Here is a 25,481-nt window from a genome sequence, read left to right on the forward strand (position 1 = left end):
GCTGGTGAGTGACCTGGTCAGTTACTCCAGCACTTTGTGTTTTACTCAGGATTCCAGCATCTGCAGCTCCTTGAAGTCTCCAGTCTTGTCTTCATGTGTTGCACCTAAAACATGAATATTAAAGCTCCCACGATGTTTGGCTGTTTTACATGTGCAGGGGCATAAGTTTCACTTTAATTTAACTTTACAGTTGTACCTCCAATGTAAATTTTTTTATTATAGGAGAAGCAGCATAGATTAATCTACAGAACAAAGAAATGGAGATATAATTATATTAAAGCCAATATTTTATTTAAATGAACATTTTAAGGCAAATGTTAACAATCTATTAATTACATGAACCATGCTTAAACCAATAAACTACACAAATGTATACAGAATTAAAGTACAGGATATAGCGTAGACTATATTCCAGTAATATTGAAGAATTTGACATTTTTTAGTGTAACAACCATTGCCATCGATTTTATTTTGAAATTCACAAAAGTGCAATAAAGGGTGTCATATTTATGGTGTTAGGCTATTGTGATTATGCTTCTGTAATCCTCCCTCTTATTCTTTCCTTTTGGACTTAGAGCTATCCTTATCATAATGTAATATCTTCATTGCATTTATATACGCTGTGAAACATAGCAAGTAAAGTTATGGAAGAATCTTAAAATGTGATATGTTATTATAAACCCACGGCACAGTCTCAGTAGATTTGCACTGCACCGTTCCGAAGCTGCCAGTATCCCACAGTGAGGGGGAGAGATTGTTTGAAATCATTCTTCCACAGTGCAATTGGAAGCCAGATTTAAATTCAGACTGGACAGGCCGGTTTTGAAGGGTTTAGAAACGTAATGGCAAAATTAAAACAAGAGCAGGTCTCCTTATTTAAAAGCAGCTGGATCAAAATTATTTGCTTTGAAATTAGAGAGGTTGTCCCTCTGTTCCTTGTTGTTTCCAGCTTTCAAAACACACCGATGCAAATAACTAAACATTTATATGGAATCAAATTACAAACAATATTACTTACATTAAAAGGCAAATGCTACCTAATTAATTTGCATAATTCAATACATATCTAATCTGAGTTGTTATTAAAATAATGGAATAAATATTCTTGATATTTTGCATGCTTTATGAAACAATATTTTAAATTAAATTAACTGAATGCAGAATGTGTACATTTGGCTGATATATGAAAATCAAATCTAAATACAAGGCATTTTAAGAGGCAATATTACCGTGCAAAATGGTGGAATGAACGTAAAGGAATGGTTTCAAAATATATCTATTTCCTAATTTTTGCAATAGAACTAAGATTAACATTTCACTCATGGGAAGTTGTTTGCAGTTGATCAAGTGGTGATGAAGCAATTTCTTTATCAAAAACCTCATATCAGGTCAGGTCGGGGGGAGTTCCCCCCGCCAAGGGTACCATGTAATCCCGTGCTACTTGCTCCATGGTTGGATAGTCGGCGACTAAACTGTCTCCCCCACCTGGTTTGCCAGGTGAGGAGTGGGCTGTGGACCCCCAGCAGGACCAAAAACAAGACCTGTCAAAGGGCGGATGAGCTAGCGAGCCAACTGCCATCCACATTTCAGTAGAAGTTGCGATCACTGTCGTGCATAGCATTGTAAGGAACGATGATAAAGCACACACACAAATCCTATACTTCCAGCAGCGGAAGATCTGGATATTTAATATTAGGATCAGAATAGAAACATAGAAAATAGGTGCAGGAGGAGGCCATTCGGCCCTTCGAGCCAGCACCGCCATTCATTGTGATCATGGCTGATCATCCCCTATCAATAACCCATGCCTGCCTTCTCCCCATATCCCTTGACTCCACTAGCCCCTAGAGCTCTATCTAACTCTCTCTTAAATTAGAGGAATGAGCAGGAAGATAGCCGGGCCATCGGATTATCGGTATCGGAAGATGGTGACCTATCATTGTAATGTCAGGTCAGCCATTGATAAGGTGAAGTGATCCACTGGCTGACAGGCAGAAAGAAATTGAGCAATTTTAAGGCTTATTGAACAATATATACAGATTATATAAAATAGATGTTTAAAAATCTGGAATATAAACCAGCTATTGGCTTTGGATATGCAATAAGGAAATACTTTGAAAATTTTTGCCCTGGTATACTCTTCTACATTTTCAACATGTTCCAATATCCAGGAAAATCCACAGACTCCCTGAACGTTAAGTAGGATCCCCAAAATAAATTAACATGAAATAAAAATGCAAGTTCATGTTATGTTTGGAATTGGCTTTATATCTGGTTGATGGCTTGAAAGGAATATTTTTCTATTGAACAGAATGTTGTAGTTAAACCAAATAATGCAAACTTAATTGAAGGACCATCCTATAGTTAATATTCCACCTCTACAATGCACAATAATGGAATCTTAAAATAAGTTGCACAGCTTTTTTGAGCAAAGGGGAACCTTAATTGGATACTTCTGTATTTTGCTTTCGTTACTTCTGATTGCTTAATGTAAGCTGGCTCTCTATTTTTTGGTGTCCTGCTTCTTTAATGATACATTAGCTAGCTTTAGTTGAACTAAGATCACAACAAAACAAAAAGAAAACATTGTCATTTACCAGTGCTCTGTGGTAGGCCATTCTGTTTTGGTTGGTTCCTGCACATTTTTAGGTCTCTTTCTGAATTGAGGAAAAAAGATTTATCTCTGCTGGAAGAAACGGCTTTTATATCTGATAAAGAAAAGAAATGTACTTACAAGGCTTCAACATAATTTAGTTAGATATCCCGGGTTACTTCACTGCTAAATTATACAGCAAAGTACAATTGCATTCCATATAAATAGATACTTGGTATTAGAACATTTATGGATAAAAGTATAGAGATATGTTTTTCATGGCTGCCAACATTGGGTGTTGAGAGTGAGAAATTGTGAGGGAGCATAGCGACCGAGGGGGAGAGGGTGTGGAGAGGGGTTATTCCCCCCCCCCCCCCCCACGGTAGGGAGCTTTCGCATTTTTCAGCTTGAAATTGTGCAATCTGGTGCATACTGTAGCGAGTCTTTTAACTTACATTTGAATGCAACATTTATGCTTCAAATTGGATTAGCTATGAATAAGGTTAGGCTAAATTACATTCCTAATTACATTCCGCAGTAGAGCCAGGTTCTGATCAACAGGTGCAGCACATGAATGACCTTGGTGTATTCATGTATGGAAATCAGATTATGATTCACGAGAGAGAGATGTTCTGCACAAATCAATCGACCTTACCCTTTAGACAAAAATAATGCCACATATTCAACTGTATATGGTTCAATTAAATTAAGATGTATATTTAAAACCGGAATATCCAGAGAAAACCATGTGGTCATAAGGAGAATGTACAAATACTGTACGGACAGCACCCGTAGTCAGGATCAAATCTGGGTCTGTGGTACTGTAAGGCAGCAACTCTACCGCTGTGCCACCCCATTAAATTATTTTTTCTGTAATATTTATTATGGTGTCGCCTCTATAAAAATGAACACAGGATTCTGATTTCTGTCCTTAGTTGGATAACACGCATCTCCCGTCAATGTGTTTTATGCTGGTTTTCAACCTCTTTAGTCTGAAGGTCTCGACCCGAAACACCACCTATTCTTTCTCTCCAGAGATGCTGCCTGTCCTGCTGAGTTATTCCAGCTTTTAGTGTCTATCTTCAGTTTAAACCACCATCTGCAGTTCCTTCCTACACTCTTTGTAAAGCAAAACAGGTCCTATTCTCATATTACAGGACTCTCACTTAACCTTTTACCCTGTTGCCAGCTGGGCAACCTAGGCAGTTTTTTAGGTTGCCAAATGACAGTTTAGGTGGTCATTTAAAATGGATTGCATGACGCGTGCGATAATGTGCTCGGACGAAGTGCGTAGTTACCAGTCGGAATTATGCTCAATGAAGCATTCACACATTATTTCTGCTTCAAATAAAGTCACAAACTAAACATATTCACCACAATGACATGCAGCAAAATTATAATACAGTATCTCAACTCTTTTTACACGTTGCAATTAATGCAATTTCTATTATTTCTTTCCATTTCCAAACAAAAATGTGGCTGGATTATTCAGTTTATGATTAACCTGTGTCAATAAATCCTGGACCTTGATAACATCTATGCTTAACCATGCACACTACATATTGATGCAAGCATGTTCTCTGTGAAGGACCGAAAATTATCATGACATGTCCATAGCATGGGTCGTTATTGCTATTGGTACAGAAACACTCTCGCTTCCCACATAATTTATCCACAACACATACAGGTTGCAAGGAAATATCAAAACTACATTTTGATATTTGACGGTGGTTTACATCGAGATCCTGGGGGTGGGGAGAGGAGGGGGTAGGGAGGGAGAGGAGGGGTAGGGAGGGAGAGGAGTGGGGGAGGTGGAGAGGAGGGGTAGGGAGGGAGAGGAGTGGGGGAGGTAGAGAGTGGGGGATAGAGGGAGAGGAGAGCAGTGGGGGAGGTGAGGAGGGAGAGTGGGGGGGTGGGATGGGGAGTGAGGAGAGGGGAAAGAAGAGGGAGGGTGAAGAAGAGAGAGCGGGTGCTGGGGGATGGAGGGATGAGGGATGGCGAGGTAATGGAGGGGGTGGCGGAAGAGAGAGGAGGGAGTGAGCGGAGGAAGCAGAGGAGGGTGGGGAAAGGGAGGATAATAGAGGAGGGGAATAGGGGACTGAAGAGGGAGAGTGAGATGCGTTCACATTCATCTTATATTTTACAAGTTATTGCCATTTTAAACTTTAAAAATGTTGCAGTCGCGCTCCCACTTGCCGGCCGCGACTGCGCAGTTGGGTGAGTGTTGACTTGACTCGCTTCACAATGGGGATCACTGGCGTCACAACGGGAACCTGCGCCTGCGCAGTTGGGGGCTATGGGTGAGTGGTGGAATATTACATTGAGGGAACGGGCCCAACGGGTCTGCACTTGGTCTAGATTTGCAATAAGAATTGTGCCTGCAACCATATTTATTTTTTTGTTGTTGTTGTTTTTGTATGTCTGATTTTGACTTTAAAATTGAATGAAAGACAAAAGAAGTTGAGCAAGATATACGAGGAAGAAAGTTCTTCAAACAGAATAATTGAGAAAGCATATAGTTATTTCATTCTGGTTTTATTTATTTTCTGAAGCAGTGAGTCAGCGTGTGTCCACATATCCATTTATTTTGCAGGTCACTATATGATTCTGAAAGCCATGGATAAATCCATCGTTAAACCGTAGTTTGTTTCTCAAATCCCAGTTTAGAAATTGTAATGTGAGAATATATCTGGTAGCAAATAGGACACATTTACAAAAATATGAATTAAATATGGTGGATTTCTCAGCCGACTGCATATTTCAATGGCTGATATTATGTTTTTCTATTTTCATCCGCAAATGCATTGAACCCATATAAATCATGCAACAAATGTAAACGGTCCTCATTAAAAAAAATTTCCACTGCCTAATGTGTAATTTAAGACAACCAGATGTGCTTCCCCCTATTAGTAATATAGTACTTCAGACCATGAGATGAAAGAATGAAAGAGATTACTGACTGTGTAAAACAGAAATATGGATGATTATAGCAGTAATAAGAAATGGTCTGTTAAAGATCAGATACTTTCAGTGTTCTACATTGAATATATTATTGGAAAAAGAAATGAAGGTAAAGTTAATACAGTTGGAACTGAATCTGATCTATAATTAGAAATTGGTGAGTAATTAATGAGAAAAGGGATTTAGTTGCTGTGATCCCAATTCTAATTAATTGCTTAGATAAATTACGGGATTACATAAATAATCAATCTCTTCTGAAACTTTTAGCATAATTATTCAATAATGTCTTTTGTCATCTAATATTCTAAAATGCTTTGAAAGGTTGATTTCTCCCCCTCATTTAGTAATCTGGTGATATTAGTGGCTGTTAGAACTCTTTTCCTTTATTGTGCATATCTAGTGCCTTGCCAGCATCAATAAATCATCCATTCATAACTGAGTAGAAGATTTTATAAAGTGCTCCTTAGAGATATTGTTTGGAAACTCCATCTTGCATCAAAGGAATTAAACACAGCAATACAGGCCAAAGACCAACAAAAGACTTGAGACCTAAAGAACAGATGCTTGGAGGAAGGTACCCAGGAGGTCCAGCAATCGGCTAATAATCACAGTATATTTAAATCAATTCAGGATAATCAATGTGGGGGGGGATGAAAATATGAGGAGAATAAAATAAGATTAGTGTTGAATTAGTGTAAAAGAGTGAGGGAGGATTGTTGTGAATCAGGTGAAGTTAAGAAAAAGGACAATTTCCATGATGAATCTCTTTGATTCTGTGACTCCACAATCTCAAATCCTGTTGAAGTTAACAGTATTGATTAGCAGGTCCAAGAATCTACCAATTAATTTTGGGTCTCTTCTGTTTGTTTGTTTTTGAAAAAGATGTGTTACTTTGAGCAGTTCCTCAGTTCCTCGAGTAAGAATGATAACAATGTTATACTTCTGAAATTAAAAAAATAAAATAAATCCTTGACTTTTGAACACATGAATGATGAAGGAATGAAAAGAAGACTTAGGACAAATACATTTTTTCACCTATACATCCACCTCCCAACCTGGGCTGATCTGATATTGTCATGGGCTAAGGTAACCTTGACTCCAGAAAGGTGTGAGAAGACTTTGCCGTTTCAAACCTGAACTCAAATGGCATTGAGGGGAAAGCCTTACACAAAGGAAGATGGTTTTGATTGTTGTTGATCAATTAGCCTCGCCTCAGGACATACAAATATGAGCAAGCGGTGGCACTGATCCCTCAAGCCTCCTCTGCCATTCAATATAATCATGGCTGATTTATCCCAGGCTTTATATTCTCTTCTTTGCTGGCTCCCCATAGCCTTCAATTTCATGATCTTCCAAACATTTATCCATCTCCGCAGGTCACTGCCTGTGAAACAGCAACTCAAGAAGCTGCACCACTGTGTCCCCTGTACTTACTTATTTACTGCCTATTGTGCCTCCTGGCTTGTAGGGCAGCAACAAAGGTCCTCCGCTCCTGTATGTTCTGGGCTATCTTCTGGACATTACCCCAGGTCAGGTCCATTGTTTTCATTTCCTCCTCTACAGTTCGACGCCAGGTGGTTTTGGTTCTCCCTCTTTTCCTTTTCCCTTCCGGTGTCCAGTGCAGGGCTATTCTTGGGATGCTGTCTGGTTCTCCTCTCAGTATATGGCTAATCCAGTTCCAGCGCCTTCTCATGATGATGGTGTCCATGCTCCCTTGTTGGCATTGAGCAAGGAGATCTTGGTTGGATATGGTGTTTGGCCAAAATAGCCTAATGATTCTTTTCAGGTTCTTAGTATGGAAGACTGACAGCTGGTTGATGTCGCTGACTGTCATTCTCCAGCATTCCGAGCCATATAGGAGGGTGGAGAGGACACAGCTCTGGTATAATTTCAGCTTGGTCTTGGTACTGTATTGCTGGGACTGCCATACATTGTTTAGCATTCTGAAAACATTCCTAGCCTTGTTTAGCCGGTTCTTGGTGTCATTGTGTGCTCCGCCATCGTGTCTGACTTTGCTACCAAGATAGGTAAACTCCTCAGTCATGGGAAGATCGTTTCCATTCATTTGGATTGTCAAGGGGTTTTGGATGTTTAGTGTCATTACTTCAGATTTTTTCTGGTTTATCTTCAGGCCAATTTGTTGTGCAAAGTCACTGAGACGGGATGTTTTTTCCTGCATGTGCTTGTGAGTGTGTTGAATCCTTTATTTGTCATTCAGACCTTTCGGTCTGAACGAAATGCTGTTGCCTGCAGCCATACATGTAATAATAACAAAACACAATAAACACAAATTAACATCCACCACAGTGAGTTCACCAAACACCTCCTCACTGTGATGGAGGCAAAAGTCTTAGAGTTACTGTCTCTTCCCTCCTCTTCTCCCTCTGCGCCGAGGCGATACCCCACCGGGCGATGGTATCAGTCCCGCGGTTCAAGCTCCGCGGCCCGGGGGTGGTCGAAGCTGCCCGCAGCTGTTGCAACGGGTGCTCCGGAAAACAGGCACCAGCCTGTGACCTGCGAGCTCCCGACATTGTCCTCCACTGGCCCGCGGCCGAGCCCCGGATCCAGGTCGCCGCCGCCTCAGCCGCCGGAGCACCGTCTCCGCCCCGCACCGGGCCGCCCACAAGGCAGCGTCTCAGCCCCGCACCGGGCTGCCCCCACGGGAGCACCTTCCAGCCTGGAGCCGGTCCGCCCTCACCGGAGCGCCTTCCAGCCGATAGCCAGCCCCCCACACGGCAGTGTCTCAGCCCCGCACCGGGCTGCTCACACGGGAGCGCCTTCCAGCCGGGACACAGGCCGCTCACACGGGAGCGCCTTCCAGCCGGTAGCCGTGCCGCTCACACGAGAGTGTCTCAGCCCCGCGCCGTCCTCCCTCACCGGAGCGCCGAGTCGTGCCGCTACCCGGACGTCGCCACAGCTCGAAGACGGCCAGCCTCGCGTTGGTGAGTCCTGGCTGGCTCTACCTCCGGACCCTCGAGGTCGGTCGCAGGTTGGAGGCCGCCAGCTCCGCCATTAGGCCTCAGCGCAGACGGGGGAAGAGAAGGGGGATACGACAAAAAAGTCGCATTCCCCCGAAGGGAGAGACAGAAAGCTCTGTTTCACCCTCCCCCCACACACATAACACCACCAAATAACCCAAAAAAATTACTAAACTAGACAAAAAAAACAACACAAAAAGTAAAAACAGACAGACTGCAGGCGAGCCGCAGCTGTATCACAGCGCCGCCACTTCCGGATATGTGTGAGACCAGAGCCAAGTCATCAGCAAAATCAAGGTCTTCCGATGCTGAGAAGAGGGTCCATCGTATGCCGCTTGCTTGGTCTTCGGTTGTCTGACGCATCACCCAGTCAACAACAATATTGAAGAGTAGCGCCGACATCACACACCCTTGTCGGACCCCTGTCTTCACCTGGAATGTGTGGTTCCATAGTACTGTTCCCCACTCTGCAAGAGAAGTTGGCGTAGAAGCTCTTAATTACTTCGACCATATGCTGTGGGATCCCATACATTCGTAGTATGCCCCAGAGGCTGTCTCGGTGGATGCTGTCAAATGCTTTCTTGAAATCAACAAAGTTGATGTATATCTGTCTCTGCCACTCTGTGCACTGTTCTATAATGTTACGAAGGGCAAATATCTGGTCAATGCATCCCCTCCCACCACAAAATCCTGCCTGCTCTTTCCTGAGCTGTTTGTCCGCTACTTCTGAGATGCGTTGTATAATAATCTTTGCCAGAATCTTGCTTGGAATTGATAGAAGAGTGATCCCTCTCCAATTGTTACACAAGATTGATCTCTCTCTCCAAAAGTTGCCTTTTTTTGGTATCCTAATGATGACTCCTTCTGACCAGTCATCAGGTATATCCTTTCCCAAATAGCTGTGAAAAGTGGTACAAAAACTTCAGCTGCAATTTCTGGGTCTGCCTTAAACAGTTCTGCATTGAGGTTATCGTGGCCTGGGGTTTTTCCACTTTTGAGAGACTTAATGGCTGTAACAATTTCCTCCTTAGTTGGTGGTTCAGTGTTAATGTCCAGGCCATCCTCTGCTTGTTGGGTGTTAGCCTTTATTGTTGGTGGTGCTCTATTCAGTACTTCATTAAAGTGTTCCACCAGCGAGCTTCTTGTTCTGTTTCTGTTGTTAGAGGTCGGCCCTTTTTGTCTACAATTGCTGTCTCAGTGGTTCGACGATTTTTGCCACAGATTATCTTGGTTATCTTGTAGACCTTCCCTTGCTCCCCTTTCCCAGCTGCATCTTCTGCTTGATTAGCAAGATCTTCCAGGTATGCCCGTTTGTCAGCTCTGGCTTTCCTCTGAACTGCTTTATTTGCTTCTTGGTACTACATCTTGTATCTTTCTTGCAGCCGTTTGGACTTTGTCTCATTTATTTGCTTCTTTAATATTTTCCTATTTTCAATGCTTTGCCATGTGTCTTCAGTCATCCACTCCTTTTTTGTCTTCTGCTTAAACCCCAGGCAGGCTTCACTGGTTTTCACATAAGCTATTTTGGTTTGTTCCCACACAGTATTAATATCATTTGCATTTGGCTCTGTGTGATCATCCATATCTGCTAATGCCTGAAACCTGTTCCTCAATTGTAACACGAAAGAGCCTTTCACTTTTGGGTCATGTAGTTTCTCAACGTCAAACTGTTGCCTGCTGTCTTTTTGCTCCCTGTTTTCCTCAGTTTTACTTTGAGAACAGCCGGGACTAGGTGGTGGTCACTACCAACATCAGCTCACCCTAACATCAAGTAATGGGCATCTCCATGTGCTGTTAATCGTCAAGTGGTCTATCTGATTCTTATCCTTTCCATTTGGAGAGTACCATGTCAGTTTGTGGATGTCTTTGTGCGGAAAGAGGGTCCCTCCATTTACTAGGCTGTAAGTGGTGCAGAGTTCTATTAGTCTCTCTCCATTCTCGTTCATAGTAGCACAGCCCTTTCCCCCCCACGGCTCTATCCTGGTCTGTGTTGTTGTTTCCAACCTTGGCATTCAGGTCCCCCATCACAATCTTCATGTCATGTCTTGGTGTGTTTTCTAGCTCGGCCTGTAGTTGCTCATAGAATTCATCCTTAACATTATCAACACTATTGTTTATTGGAGCATAACACTGGATGATGAATGTATTAATTTGCTTCCCCTCCCCCCCCCATTCTGATCTTCATGAGTCTACTATTGACAGGTTCCCACTCTGTCAAACTATTCTCTACTCATTTCTTTAAAATGATGGTTACTCCTTCTCTGTGCTTCTCGTCATCCCTTCCTGAGTACAACACTGTCTCCCCTGTGTTGTTTCATTCAGTTGCTGTTTCCGTAACATATTTGTTTTACGAGACGGGGTTGTTAGCCCTGTGCTCAACCTCCAACCTGGAGGACCAGTGGATCGCACTTCGTCTCACCTCTACCCTTTGACCTGCCCAGCATGGGAGACCCTAACAGGAGACTAATCTCCCGCTGGCATAGCTCTCTAGGGGTCACTGAGACACACAAGCTCCCCGACCACGACAAGGTTGCAATCAAACGGGGAGCCCCCATTCCCCTGTTCAACGATGAGAATCCTTTGTCGTTGCAAATGGCTAAGTTACATTTAGTTTCCCACCTTAGTAATTAATATGCTACCTTTTTGCACTTTCAATTGATCTTTTTGATGGTTCATAATATAGTGATTTATGTATCGAGTGAATATTATATTTATTGACATGATGCATTAAAATGAATATTTTACATTAATTCCACTTACTGTTCTGGAGACTCGAGGAACAGCTGTTGTTGAAAATTTAATGATTAAAAGCATCCCCTTTAGCAGAACAGAATTCAAGGCTGCAGCAGAATGAAATATGATTAGATACACATTCACAAGAACATGGAATGTACTGTTCGGTCTGCTGACATAGCTTTTTTTAAAATTATATAAGCGCGCCTGATGTTTAAAAAAAGTTTTGGTAAAGAAGGTCTAGTTGTGTGAGGTTTCCCCCTCAATGCCATTTGAGTTCAGATAATTTTAATATTGTGTTATCAAAGCATCTCCTTTTTGCAGGTCAAGTGATTTACTGGCTATAGTCCTGCATTTGAAACCCAGTTTAGATCAGTTGTCAGGTAGTCTTGTGTAACCCAGCCTCTTCCACATGTCATTGCACCTGATCCAGAAGCATAGAATTCTCGTCTCCACTTTATGATGTTGAATTTACACGGGATTTCCTTACTCGTCCATTGTAATGGTCGTTACCCTTTATAGCTCCCATAGTGCTTCCTGTCACAACATCATAAACAACAACGGGCATGGAAAAAATGTCCACAGACAATTATCCTGTGGGTTTACAAATTACTTGATTGCAAGTAAATAAATACAGTTTCACATTACCTGCATTGTAAGAACGGACACATTGTGAAGAAAATTGAGAGAGTTGACTCCAAGCAATGACACTCAGAGCAGCAGTAGTGACCCGGGTTCGATACGGACTACGGTTGCTGTCTGTATGGAGTTTGTATGTTATCACCGTGCCCTGCGTGGGTTTTCCCCGGGTGCTCCAGTTTTCCCCCACACTTCAAAAACGTACTGGTTTGTTGGCTAATCGGCTTGGTAAAATTGTAAATTGCCCCGAGTATGTGTAAGATAGTGTAAGTGTACGGGGATCGCTGGTCGGTGCGGACACGGTGGGCCGAAGGGCCTGTTTCTATGCTGTATCTCTAAACTAATCTCTAAACTAAAAGAGACTAAACTAAATATTAAAAGATGAAGGAAGGCAAAAAGGAGCTGAGGACAAATGAACAAATGAACAAAAAGAGATTTCTGGGATTTTTTTTTTTGTTCAGTCCAGAAGGTTGGACCTCATGGGATCCAAGGCATTTTGACGATTTGGATCAAAAACTGGCTTGGTGATAGAAGACAGAAGGTGATGGTGAAGGGCTGCTTTGTGATTGAGCGCCTGTTACCAGTGACAACAGGGATTAGTAGTGAAATCCTTGCTATTTGTTATATGCATTAACAACTTTGATGTGAATGTCGGAGGTACGATTAGTAAACCCGCAAATGACACCAAAATGGATGGTGTTGAAAGTGAGAAAAAGAGTCAGCCTACGGAATGATTTTGATCAGCTGGTAATTTGAGCAGAGAAATGGCAGATATAATTTAATCCTTACAAAGTGTGAGGTGATGCATTTTGCTGGGTCATATGCCATGAAGTGAAAATCTCTAGGGTGTATTAAGGATTAAAAGGCCAAAGATCCCAGTTATACCCTCAAAAACTCTCCCGGATGAGGTATCACTGTGACCTGTTTGCAAGAGTAGCTACTTCAAAAAGAAAGTAAGAAGCCTTCTCTGAGGTATATAGGTCTTATTTCTGTCTTGGAATTTCTGATGTCCCTTTTTGGTTGACCTTGTGTACATGCCCTAGCTCCATATTGTGTAACCTTGAAAGCTCTGACAGTGAATTTGATGCAGTGAATCGGTGGCCTGATCACATCAAATGTTCACATTCATGGTCTCGGAAGATGTAAGAAGATTAATTGTCCCCTCTTTGAAAGCGCATTGACTTGCCTCCCATTTTTAACATTGGTTGTGGCAATTTCCAGTATGCTGCCACTTAGTTTATGATGGTAGTATGTTAGAGTAGATGTAGAATTACAGGCAGTTGTGTCCAAGTCCTACTACAAATCTAATCGTGCATTCCAGCCTTGTGAATTCATGTTGGAACAATACGAAATCCCACATTTCTTTTGCAGCAGCAGAGAAGTAAAATTGCATAGTGTCACTAATGGTGTGCTGCCAATATCGTCAGCTGTTGGCTGCCAGCTGCCCTTAATCACTGACTTTAAGGTGTAAAATATGGCAGTAAAGATGGCAATAACTAGAACTGTGCACTTCTTGCTATCATAGTTCTTATTCAGCTAGCAGAATTTTACAGGACAGGAGGAGGCCACTTAGCCTGTCATATCAGTACCGACTGTTTGAAAGAACTGTCCCCAATTAAGGCAGCTTTTGACAGCACACTGCCTGCATAACGTTATGAGATGATTCAGCAAGTGCACTTTCCCTTGGCGACTGTTTGATTTTAGACAATTTGTTGAAATATACACTTAACAGAAATACAAAAATGACTGAGTGTAAAAATAGTTTGGGAAATGTTATTTTATGTTTGCAGTATCAGTATAAGAGAATATTGAGACTGATAGTACCATTATCTACAGAATGGAGGATGGGAAATAAAATCAATTCCAGAGTTGCACACTTCATTTAATTCAGACTTTTCCTGAAACAATGAACTGGCAGCTATCCATTAGATTCTTTTGTGATTATTGAAATAAATGCTTGTTGGTTAGTCTATATTAGCCTGTATTTGAGAATTTAGTGTGTTTAGTTTATATTGTCCATTTATTTTTTATCTAATCTAATGAAAGTGATGTGGCATTTTAATTTTGGATGATAATTTAAACATATCGTATTTATCGATCCCACCTGATTATCCTTTCCATTGAAGCTACAGATTATTATTTTTCTCCATCACTTGAGCAAATGCCCAAAAAGCATGAGTCTCACCAAAAAAACCATATTTATTGTCCTAATTGAAGATGATTTCTTGGAATAAAGTCACGATTTATGCATAAAGTGACTACTAATTGTTGGTGTGAAAATTGATCAGGCTGGTAACACTATACTATTTTCTTGCAGTTATTCATGGTAGACAATGGCGCAGATGACTGGAGAATAGCCATGACTTATGAACGGATTTTTTTCATCTGTTTGGAAATATTGGTATGTGCTATTCACCCAATTCCTGGAAACTATACTTTCATATGGACAGCACGCCTTGCCTTTTCGTACACAACATCTACAGCAATAGCAGATGTGGATATAATCTTATCAATACCAATGTTTCTTAGGCTTTACCTGATTGCTAGAGTAATGCTGTTGCATAGCAAACTTTTTACGGATGCTTCATCAAGGAGTATTGGAGCATTGAATAAAATCAACTTCAATACCCGTTTCGTAATGAAGACTTTAATGACAATATGTCCAGGAACAGTACTGCTGGTTTTCAGCATCTCATTGTGGATAATTGCAGCATGGACTGTCCGAGCTTGTGAAAGGTAAGCAATTACTCTCACAGCTTTCACAATATTTAATTGTAAGATAGAGTTACATATTATTTCCAAATCCTGAATGACAATTTAATACTCTAAATTTATTGTGCTTAATACTCTATATTACTCCTCTTTTATGATGGGTATTTCAGTATCATTATAGCCTTTAATGATATTGAAATACCTATATATCTGAAGACATTTTGAGCATGACAAAATGATATTTCTCAATTTCTTTCCTTAATTGTTTTCGGATTGTTAATTTTATTTGTTAAACAATTAAGGATGAAATTAAGAAATAATAATTTTGTCATGCTCGGTGTCTTCAGACATGGACGAGTAAATGCTTAATTGAGCTGGTTTATCATTCATATTTTGGTGCTTCAAGAATATTTTGTTTAATTACATTGCCACAGTGTGAATCAACAACATACAGCATCCCTCACTCAGAAGAAGGCAATGCCAAGTACCTCATTGGATGGAGGACAAAATGGACACTTAAGGAGAGAGGAGTGGACGAGTTTGAGGACATGAGGCAAAACAAGGATTTAAGGCACTCAAAAGTAGGGATGGTAGACATGTTGGTTTGAAGATTAGTATGCATTATGGAGCAGAAAATTGAGGTACATTGGGAGGTCAGAGAGAAGAGAGGTATGCAAAATTACAAGTGTAGTGCATGTACTGGGGAAAGTGGGAGAAAAACATTGAGAGGATTTAAATGTGTGGATGCTGATCTTAAAATCAGTTTGCAGGAACCCAGGTGGCCAATGGAGTTTGACAACGGTGAGTGATGAAATATCAAAACTGTGTGTAAACAAGGATCAAGAACACTTCTTTCTTGACAAGTTATTATTAGAAGTCTGGCTTCCAAAATATCAACTTCAATACTCGTTTCGTAATGAAGACTTTAATGACAATATGTCCAAGAACAGTACTGCTGGCTTTCAGCATCTCACTGTGGATAATTGCAGCATGGACTGTCCGAGCTTGTGAAAGGTTTCAAGTGACTTGGAATAACTGATCTGATAAGGGTAGGAAACTGAGTTTGGGTCATTCCAAAGACAAAGGATTTGCATTTCCTAGTAGTTGTTGGTATTGATGTTGGTTTATTATGGTACCTGTACTGAGAAACAGTAAAAAAAATAAAAATATTTTGCGTGCTATTCAGGAAAATCATACCATCGATAAGTACATCAGGTAGTAAAAAGGAGAAAATAATTGGAGTGCAGAAAATAGTGTTACAGCTACAGAGAAAGTGCAGGTTAACAAAAGTGCAAGGGCCATAAGGAGAGTTCACGAGTCAAGATTGTTTTATTATCGTATGTCCCAGATAGAACAATGAAATTCTTACATGCTGCAGCACAAGTCATTCAGATTCTGATAACCGCGAGGAAGAAGCCTGTTCTTGAATCTGGTGGTCCGTGATTTCAAACTTGTATTTAATGCTTGATGGGCGAGGGGAGAAGAGAGAATGACCAGAGTGTGAGTGATCCTTGATTATGTCGGTTGCCTTCCCAAGGCATCGTGAAAAATAGATGATTGGGAGGAAGGCTGATGTGCAATGGACTGCACTGTGTTCATAATTCGCTATAATTTCTTGTGTCTTTGGCAGAACGGTGATGCATCTGGATCAGATGCTTTCTCTGGTGCATCTATAAAAATTGGTAAAAGTTGTTGGGACTTGTAGAATTTCTATACGCTGCTGAGGTAGTAGATGACTTGGTGTCTTGGCCATAGTATCAATGTGGTTGGACCAGGACAAATCTTTTGTGATATTTATACAGAGGAACTTGAAACTCTTGATCATTTCCCTTTAGTACCATTGGTATAGACTAGGGCATGATGCCACCCTACTTCCTGAAATTGATGAGTATTTTCATTATGTTGACTTTGTACCCGAGGTTGTTGTCTTGACAACATGCTACTATGCTCTCTATCCTAATTCTAGTGACCACCATTAAGGAAATTGCAGTCTTTATGCAGTTTCAAGAAATTTAATTGTGTATTTAAAGAACAGTCTGCTAATTTTGTTGTACTGGTAGTTCAGTTTTAAAATAGTCAAAATGTCATGTTCTGAGCATAATTAATAACTTGGCAATTCTAACTTCATCTGGTGGAAAATACTGTTAAATTAATGTTCTACAATCATATTGATATAATATCACATGATATTCTCCATCTGTCTTTCTTGCCGTTCCATCACCATCTAAGCTGTAGGTTTTGATGAGAATAATTTAAGGTGAGGATTTAAAAAAAAAAAAACTATTTAAAGGGACAGGAGCCCATTCAAAACGACTCGTGTCATGCTGTCCCTTTAGAGATTGTGCCATTATGCAACCACTATATGTTGCACTGGGACCCTGCAGATTGCGCAGGATGTGTGCCAGGAAACCAAGCAGCTAATAGAATCAGCACTGACCTGGGTCATTATAGCATTATATCCAGAGAGATGTGTAACTGACAATGCTGCTGTCCTGAAAACCACGATTTGCTGCTCTTTGCTGCCGCTGCTGCAGCAATAACTTGTCCTTGCCGCAGTGTGTACAGGCTGCTGGAGGGCTGGGATGAGCAGTTCAGTTACTCGGCGCTGGTGTGTGGGGCACAGGGAAGCATCCTGGCCGGTACTCTGAGTCTGGGCCATTGTAGGGTACGGGCAGCACCTGCATAGTACAGCTTTATACGACTTTAGCTAGGCCGTGTCAAGTTCTGGTCTCTCCATTCCTGTAAGGATGTGGAGGCTATGGAAAGAGTGCAGAGGAATACCAGTCAGGATGTTCCCCTGAGCATCACACACCAGTGCTGAGTTGGTGGACTGTCCGGATCTTATGGTCTTGTATTGTTGGGTGCGACGGAAGCTGCAATCTGTTTCTCCCTTTATTTGACTGCACAACTCTCCCTGGCTCGGGTATTTCTCTCTGGGGCAAAGAAGATTAGTTTAACCTAGCATCATTGATTTTTCCATCCTGGGAAAAACTGTCTACCCTATCTGTGCCTCATAAGTTTATATACTTCTATCATGTCTTCCCTCAACCTCCAGCATTCCAGAAAAAACAATCCAAGTCTGTCCAACCTCTCTCTGTGGCTAATATCCTTTAATCTAGGTGTCATTCTGGTAAATCTCATCTGCACTCTTTCCATAGCTTCCACATACTTCCTGTAATGCAGAGACCAGAACTGCATGCAATACTCCAAATGTGGCCTAACCAAAGCCCTACAAAGCTGCATTATGACATTGAATCTTATGGTCAATACCCCGGCCATTGAAGGCAATGCATCTTTTTTAAAGTGCGTTGGCTAGTTATCTGTGAGTTTGGACTGGAGGATCAAGAGTGCGATAACGAAGTAGATCTCTGCAGGATAATGTTAAATTACTGGCGTGTTGGATATGAATTATGTAGGTCACTCCCTTCTGGACTCCGTTCTCTGTGTTATGTATATATGAGCATGGAGACCACTGTGGACACGGAGTGCAAGGCATGTTATGACATTACAAGGTTGTTCCATGAGGATGAGCCTTGTGATTGGTATGGTCTTTTCATGATACAGTGGTGTCTAAGTAGAAGATCGAGGTCTTATTTAGTGACTGTTGCAATGAAACCTGTAGTTACCATCTACTTCCCAGCAAGTTATTTTTCTCTCCATCCTTAGTGATCCCTTGCTACAACCATCTCCTGGCTGCCTGTGGTCACCACCTACTCCATCCCGTATCTAGTGCCAGTAGAATTGCCACTTCTCTGTAATTCTGTCCTCCATTTCCGATCCCCTCTCCCTCACCGACAGCATCAATCCACTGCTTAATAACTCTTTGGTGAGCTGTGCAGAGCTTGTATCTGAAGTTCATTGTGCATGGCCTTGTTCATTGTACACAATGAATTGGGCCTCAACTGTCACTGCTGGAGGAGCTTGGAAAGTCTGATGTATGCTGCCAAACAGTGCTGCCTTAACACACTATCACAGGCCCTTTATAATTTGCAGCCCATTATCTGCCATGTCTTGATTTGGCATATTCAACTTGCCAATACTTTCCATTTCTTTAGTAACATTTCAAATGATCAGATGTTACTTAACAGAAGCAAACAAACATTTTTCATGAGAAGTAAAATACTGCAGGTGTTGGAAATCTGAAGTGACAACAGAAAATTGCTGGGAATACTCAGGAGGTTAGGCAGCAATTTTGGTGAAAGAGGAAAGGGGTAAATGTCCTTTCATCAGAACTGTTTGCATTTAAGATTGGACACAGACTTGGCATTTGGAAAGAGTGGGATAGTCAGCAAAGACTTGGCTAAAGAGGTACATTTGGACAAGGTGACAGAGAAGGTGGTAATTGAGGAAGCCTAATGTTTGTGACCATGATAGTTACAAAGATGAAAGATTTCAAGACTTGCAGCTGCACTAAATATTTCCTGATTGGTATCATCGTAAAAAAGGTGCTATTCCCCGTCTCTTTTGTCTATCCTGTCGCTTTGTGACAGTTATTGAAATAATGCTATTGGTTATAATCTCTAGTGTGATCATCTCAACAATAAAACATAATAGAAAGTTAATACACTCTAAATTGTGTGGCTCAAACTAAAGTCGGTCAGTCACCAATACCAGATGGAATGCATCCTGGGATGTTGAGGGAAGTACAGGAGGAAATGACAGGTGCAATGATTATTAACTTTTAATGAATTTTGGATATAGGGAAGGTCGCAGATGACTGGAGAGAGACAATCGTTACGCCTTTGTTCAATAAAAATATGAAACGGTACTTAATTTGATTGTGTATAGCTGAACAAAATTTAAAGCTTCCACTATAAGCTTAGCTCTTCCAACAACGGATTCATTGAAATGGTTACAGCGCAGAGGAAAGCCATTCAAACCATGTCCATGCCTTGTCTCTACCTTCTTAATTGTTACTTTGTCAACTTGATATCTATGCTACCTATAGGCTTGTTATGTTTGATTCTTATTAATAATCTTTTGGAAGTCCACATACACTACATTGATTGTATTAACCTTTTTAAAATGTTCGAACAAATTGATGAAGCACCATTTTGACTTGGTGAATCTATGTTGGCTTGCTTTAATTCATTTTCACCCACGTGACTTAATCCTCTCAGAATAATGTTGTGGAAAAACCCCTCCATGGTTAAACTGTAGTTACTGCCTTTATCCTCACTTCATTAAAAAAAAAATTGAACAAAGGCGTAACGTTTGTCTCTCTCCAGTCATCTGCGACCTTCCCTTTATCTAAAACGCATTAAAAGATAATAATCAATGCCCCTGTGATTTCCTCCTGAACTTCCCTCAATATCCCAGGATACACCCCATCTGGTATTGGCGACTGACGGACTTTAGTTTCAGCCAGCATTTCTGCCATACTACCAACATTTGACATATCCAGTGTCTCGGCTATCTCCCCACCTACATCACTTTGGAAGTCTCCTCTTCCATGAAGAAACCCGTTGTAAAGTACTTATTTGGTACCTGCAATTGTATGGAAAATAATTTGGGGCTTTTTTTTCCCCTTTGAAAAGCTTTCTGCTGGATAAAATTTTAATTTTGGAAATAAGTTATTAACCTTCCATCATAATAAATAAAATACAACTAACTGCAGCATAATAAAACTAATGAGATTCTGGAATTTATGGTATTGCAGTGCAGTCACGGCTGTCTGGATAAGCTAAGTGAGTACAACCAGAAAATTATATAGCTCTTGACCTCACCCAGTCCAGAAAGCCATAGATTGTGCATATTTCCATCGAATGTGATTGAGTGTGTAGGTGTGTGATCACATTACCATTGTCTTAATGAGAAGATGCTAGCAATCTAAATTTAAAGATGACATTTTAAAATAATCATGGATTTGTTTCTGCTGCACATAGAACTATTGTTTTATTTGATATTTAAAATAATTTTATAATTAATTTGATCCAAATGTTTACCAATTTCTCTCCAGATGGTACCCAATTTGAGAACATTAATGTGACATATCATAATTGAGCAAGGTAGTGTTGTCAATATCTGCAAAACTGTATATAGAAACATAACAATTGAGCAGAATGGAGACAGCAAGGCGCTTGAGGTATGTTCTGCAATGTATCAAAACTGACGCACAATATTTTTCAGTGTCAATAATGTGGAGTCACGGAATGGTCGTGACCGAGAAGGAGATCTTTCACCTAATGAGTCTGTCGACTCGGACGGGATCAATTTGGCACTCTCTGCCCCTGTTCTTTCCACATAGCTCTTGATATTGTTCCCTGGTGGGAGGCAATCCTGCTTCCTTTTGCCATTCAACTAAAGGTATATTAGCACAGCATTAAGAATTCAGGTCGATTGGCATTACTAAATCCCTAGTTAAGACCATCACCCAATGAAATATTGGCCTATTTTAAACATATGGAATTACCAGTCCTACAGATTTATCCAATTTATCATTTATTTGCAAATCCTAATATGTGCAAAATTCATAATGTAATACTATTTAATAATAATAATAATGGATGGGATTTATATAGCGCCTTTCTAATACTCAAGGTGCTTTACATCGCATTATTCATTCACTCCTCAGTCACACTCGGTGGTGGTAAGCTACTTCTGTAGCCACAGCTGCCCTGGGACAGACTGACGGAAGCGTGGCTGCCAATCTGCGCCTACGGCCCCTCCGACCACCACCAATCACTCACACACATTCACACACAGGCAAAGGTGGGTGAAGTGTCTTGCCCAAGGACACAACGACAGTATGCACTCCAAACGGGATTCGAACCGGCTACCTTCCGGTTGCCAGCCGAACACTTAGCCCATTGTGCCATCTGTCGTCCCGACTATTAGCCAATGGAGACACAAGAAACTGCAGAAGCTGGAATCTTGAGCAAAACACAAAGTGCTGGAGGAACTCAATGGGTCAGTGGAAGCAATGGACAGGCAACAGGATACTGGGTCGGGAGATTGTCGGAGTCTGAGGAGGGGCCCAGAACATCATCTGTCCATTTCCCTCCACAGATGCCGCCTGACCCGCCGAGTTCTTCCAGCACTTTACATTTTGTACACATTAGCCAATAGTGTACAACTAGGTTGTTCCCATTGCCCCAACAGTAGTAAATACCAGATAAGAACTTGTGATTGTGTAAATCGGATGGCACAGTGGAACATCTGTTAAAGCTGCTGACTCAGTGCCAGGCACCCGGGTTTGATCCTGAACATGGCTGTTTTCTCTGTGTAGTCTCATCCAGGTGCTCCAGTTTTCTCCCATTTCCCAAAGACGTATGGGTTTGTAGGTTAATTGGCTTCTTTAAATTGCCCCCAATGTGTAGGGAATGGACGGGTAAGTGGGATAACATAGAACATGTGTAAACGGGTGATCAAGGGTCAGCAAGAACTCAGTGGACTGAAGGGCCTGTATCTTTCAATCAATCAAAGACATAGTATTCCCTAACATCGTTTTTGCATCTTTTGCCCCAAACATGGAGTCTACAACCCTGGCCCTTGACCTATTGATTAACTGGAACAGCTTCCCACTGTCATGTAAACTCATCTTGATCTTGTGCTCCACTCTCATCTCTTCATATACTGCCATGCTCCATCAAGAACTGCCCAGCTTTTGTAGTCCAACTTTACAACTCAAACCCTTTCATATCACCATATAACAATTACAGCACGGAAACAGGCCATCTCGACCCTTCTAGTCCGTGCCGAACACGTATTCTCCCCTAGTCCCATATACCTGCGCTCAGCCCATAACCCTCCATTCCTTTCCCGTCGATATAACTATCCAATTTATTTTTAAATGATAAAAACGAACCTGCCTCCACCACCTTCACTGGAAGCTCAATCCACACAGCCACCACTCTCTGAGTAAAGAAGTTCCCCCTCATGTTACCTCTAAACTTCTGTCCCTGAATTCTCAAGTCATGTCCCCTTGTTTGAATCTTCCCTACTCTCAGTGGGAAAAGCTTATCCACGTCAACTCTGTCTATCCCTCTCATCATTTTAAAGACCTCTATCAAGTCCCCCCTTAACCTTCTGCGCTCCAAAGAATAAAGCCCTAACTTGTTCAACCTTTCTCTGTAACTTAGTTGCTGAAACCCAGGCAACATTCTAGTAAATCTCCTCTGTACTCTCTCTATTTTGTTGACATCCTTCCTATAATTAGGCGACCAAAATTGTACCCCATACTCCAGAATTGGCCTCACCAATGCCTTGTACAATTTTAACATTACATCCCAACTTCTATACTCAATGCTCTGATTTATAAAGGCCAGCACACCAAAAGCTTTCTTTACCACCCTATCTACATGAGATTCCACTTTCAGGGAACTGTGCACAGTTATTCCCAGATCCCTCTGTTCACCTGCATTCTTCAATTCCCTACCATTTACCATGTACGTCCTATTTTGATTTGTCCTGCCAAGATGTAGCACCTCACACTTATCAGCATTAAACTCCATCTGCCATCTTTCAGTCCACTTTTCCAACTGGCATAAATCTCTCTGTAGACTTTGAAAATCTACTTCATTATCCACAACCCCACCTATCTTAGTATCATCTGCATACTTACTAATCCAATTTACCACACCATCATCCAGATCATTGATGTACATGACAAACAACAGTGGACCCAACACAGATCCCTGTGGCACCCCACTAGTCACTGGCCTCCAACCTGACAAAGAACCATCCACCATTACACCATACACCATTTCATCCTTGGGATAATTCCTACAAATCATTTTGGACCATCTCCAAAACTTTGACATCTTTTCTAAAGACGACATTTTCTGGTTGTAGGTTTGACAATGTATTGCAGCTTCAGAATTTGTATTCAACACTTTTCATTATTTATTCCTTTATACGTTACTTAATATATCCAGTCACTTTCAAATATCTTTACACATCGTCTTCCTGTTCCAATTATGATAACAATGTTCTCTTATACTAACACCATTTTTTGTAAAAATTAATTATCTTCTATTTTCAATGTTTCTCAAGTCTTCATAATGCCATTGTTTATCCCAAAGTGAATATTTTTCACAATCCCATTATTTTTTTTACATCACATATTCTAAACATATCTGTGAGGAAAAAGAAACAAAAACAAAAAGCCTTTGCTTAAAACTTATCAAGCAAAATAACATTTTTTGATCATATTTTTCCAGTGAAAATGGGTAGTTATGTAAGAGAAAATGAACTGATCATATAAAATGTTTGAACCTTGTCTAGAAAACATGCCAATTCTAAATGTAATTTTGATTTGGTGACACTAACTTTGCAACATTTACTGGGATGCTTCTGTTGACTTTTTAACTTGGCAAAGTTGACAGCAACCCAACTCATATAATTTCTCGTTACCTAACCAAAAATATTAGCTACTTATTAAACGCTATTATGTAATTCCTTTGGAATCTAACTGCTAATTCATTGCTCCCGAGAGTTGGTAGTAATGTTTGTTCTGAGTAACCCACGCACACCCTCACCATTCCAAGAACCAAGTAATACTTCATAAAATGTGCCCATCCTGATTGGTTAGTGATTATATTGTTGCTATGGTTGCCTGGTCTTGTGAAGGAGCCACCTTCAGTTGCTTGGTACCCTGGAACATAATCCGAGCTAATGAATTTCAATAACATTACAATTCAGTGAAAAGAGCAAAAATCCAGCTGTAAAACAAATATAATTCACTGGCGTTTGATCTATATAAGGTAAATCTGGATGCTGCCCAGGCCATCACACAAACCAACCTCCCTTTCATTGACTCCATTTACACCTCACTCTGCCTCAGCAAGGCCACCAGCAGAATCAAGGTTGAGTTGCACCCTGGCCACTCCCTATTCTCCCTTCGGGCAAAAGGTATAGAAGTGTGAAAACGCATACCTCCAGATTAGTGCACAGTTTCTTCCCAGCTTCACTTTTCTGCAATAACCTAATTTCTTGATTTCCTCAGCATTAGACCTATCAACCTTTAACATGCTCAGCATCAGTGCCTCTATAACCCTCTTTGGAGGAAGATTCCTCAGATTCACTACACTCTGGGTGGAGAGATTTCTTAGTGGTCCTGTACTTAAGAGCAGATGCATTATTTTAAGACTGCTTCTAGATGCCCCAGCCAGAGAAAATATCAGCACTGCATCTACTTATCAATCCTTGTAAGAATATTGAAGATTTCAATGAGACGGCATTCCATTCTTCTAAACTCAAGATTATTCTGGTGAACCATTGCTGAACTCTTTCTAGTGCAAGTTTCTTAGGAAGGGAGACCAGGTGTTCCAAGGCATGGTCTCAGTGGATTATTGAAGCAAGACCTCTCCATTCATATATTCATCCAATGTGCATTTCATTTTTCAAATTGCTTGCTAGGCTGTAAACTTTATACATGTCTGACTGTCTCTTGTACACTTCCCGTGTCTATACCATTCTATCTTCGAATTCGGAACAATTTTCTTCTCTTATAAGATGTTTGTCTCATTCAATGAAAAGTATATGCATTGTCCGAATTGAATTTCTCTCCAAATGTCACGAGTGAAGGCCTTAAAGATTATTTAATAGTGTTTAAAAACAGTATGTGAGTAGGAGAGAAGGATTGTTTCCTCTAGTTGGTGAGTCACCAGTGGCTTGTTAACAATTCAACATTACCATAAGCATGCAATACTTCCCCACCTGTGCTTGTTGAAAAAGGGACTATTGCTTTAAAGGAGTTTGGATATTTTGAAGGCATTAAGCGCGGGGAAGAGGGCAGGGCAATGAACGAATGTCAAGGCATTATAGTCTATGAATTGATGGGCCAGGCATGTTCATTTTACACTTGTTTGTTAAGTTTAATTAAGATATGAACAAATATTCTGTTTTAATTTGCATAAAAACAG

The 25,481-nt window shown here is 40.8% G+C and overlaps 1 protein-coding gene across 2 annotated transcripts in view; it reads left to right on the forward strand.

The window, feature by feature from the left end:
• kcnn2 (potassium calcium-activated channel subfamily N member 2) overlaps positions 1 to 25,481 on the forward strand; it is a 120,632-nt gene that overhangs the window by 11,751 nt on the left and 83,400 nt on the right. For both annotated transcript variants that reach the window (XM_033017443.1, XM_033017444.1), the window contains exon 3: positions 14,222 to 14,640. In XM_033017443.1, the coding sequence (XP_032873334.1) occupies positions 14,222 to 14,640 (419 nt within the window). The remainder of the gene's footprint in view (positions 1 to 14,221; positions 14,641 to 25,481) is intronic.

This window comes from Amblyraja radiata, chromosome 3 (genome assembly GCF_010909765.2).
Source record: "Amblyraja radiata isolate CabotCenter1 chromosome 3, sAmbRad1.1.pri, whole genome shotgun sequence".
NCBI lineage: Eukaryota > Metazoa > Chordata > Chondrichthyes > Rajiformes > Rajidae > Amblyraja > Amblyraja radiata.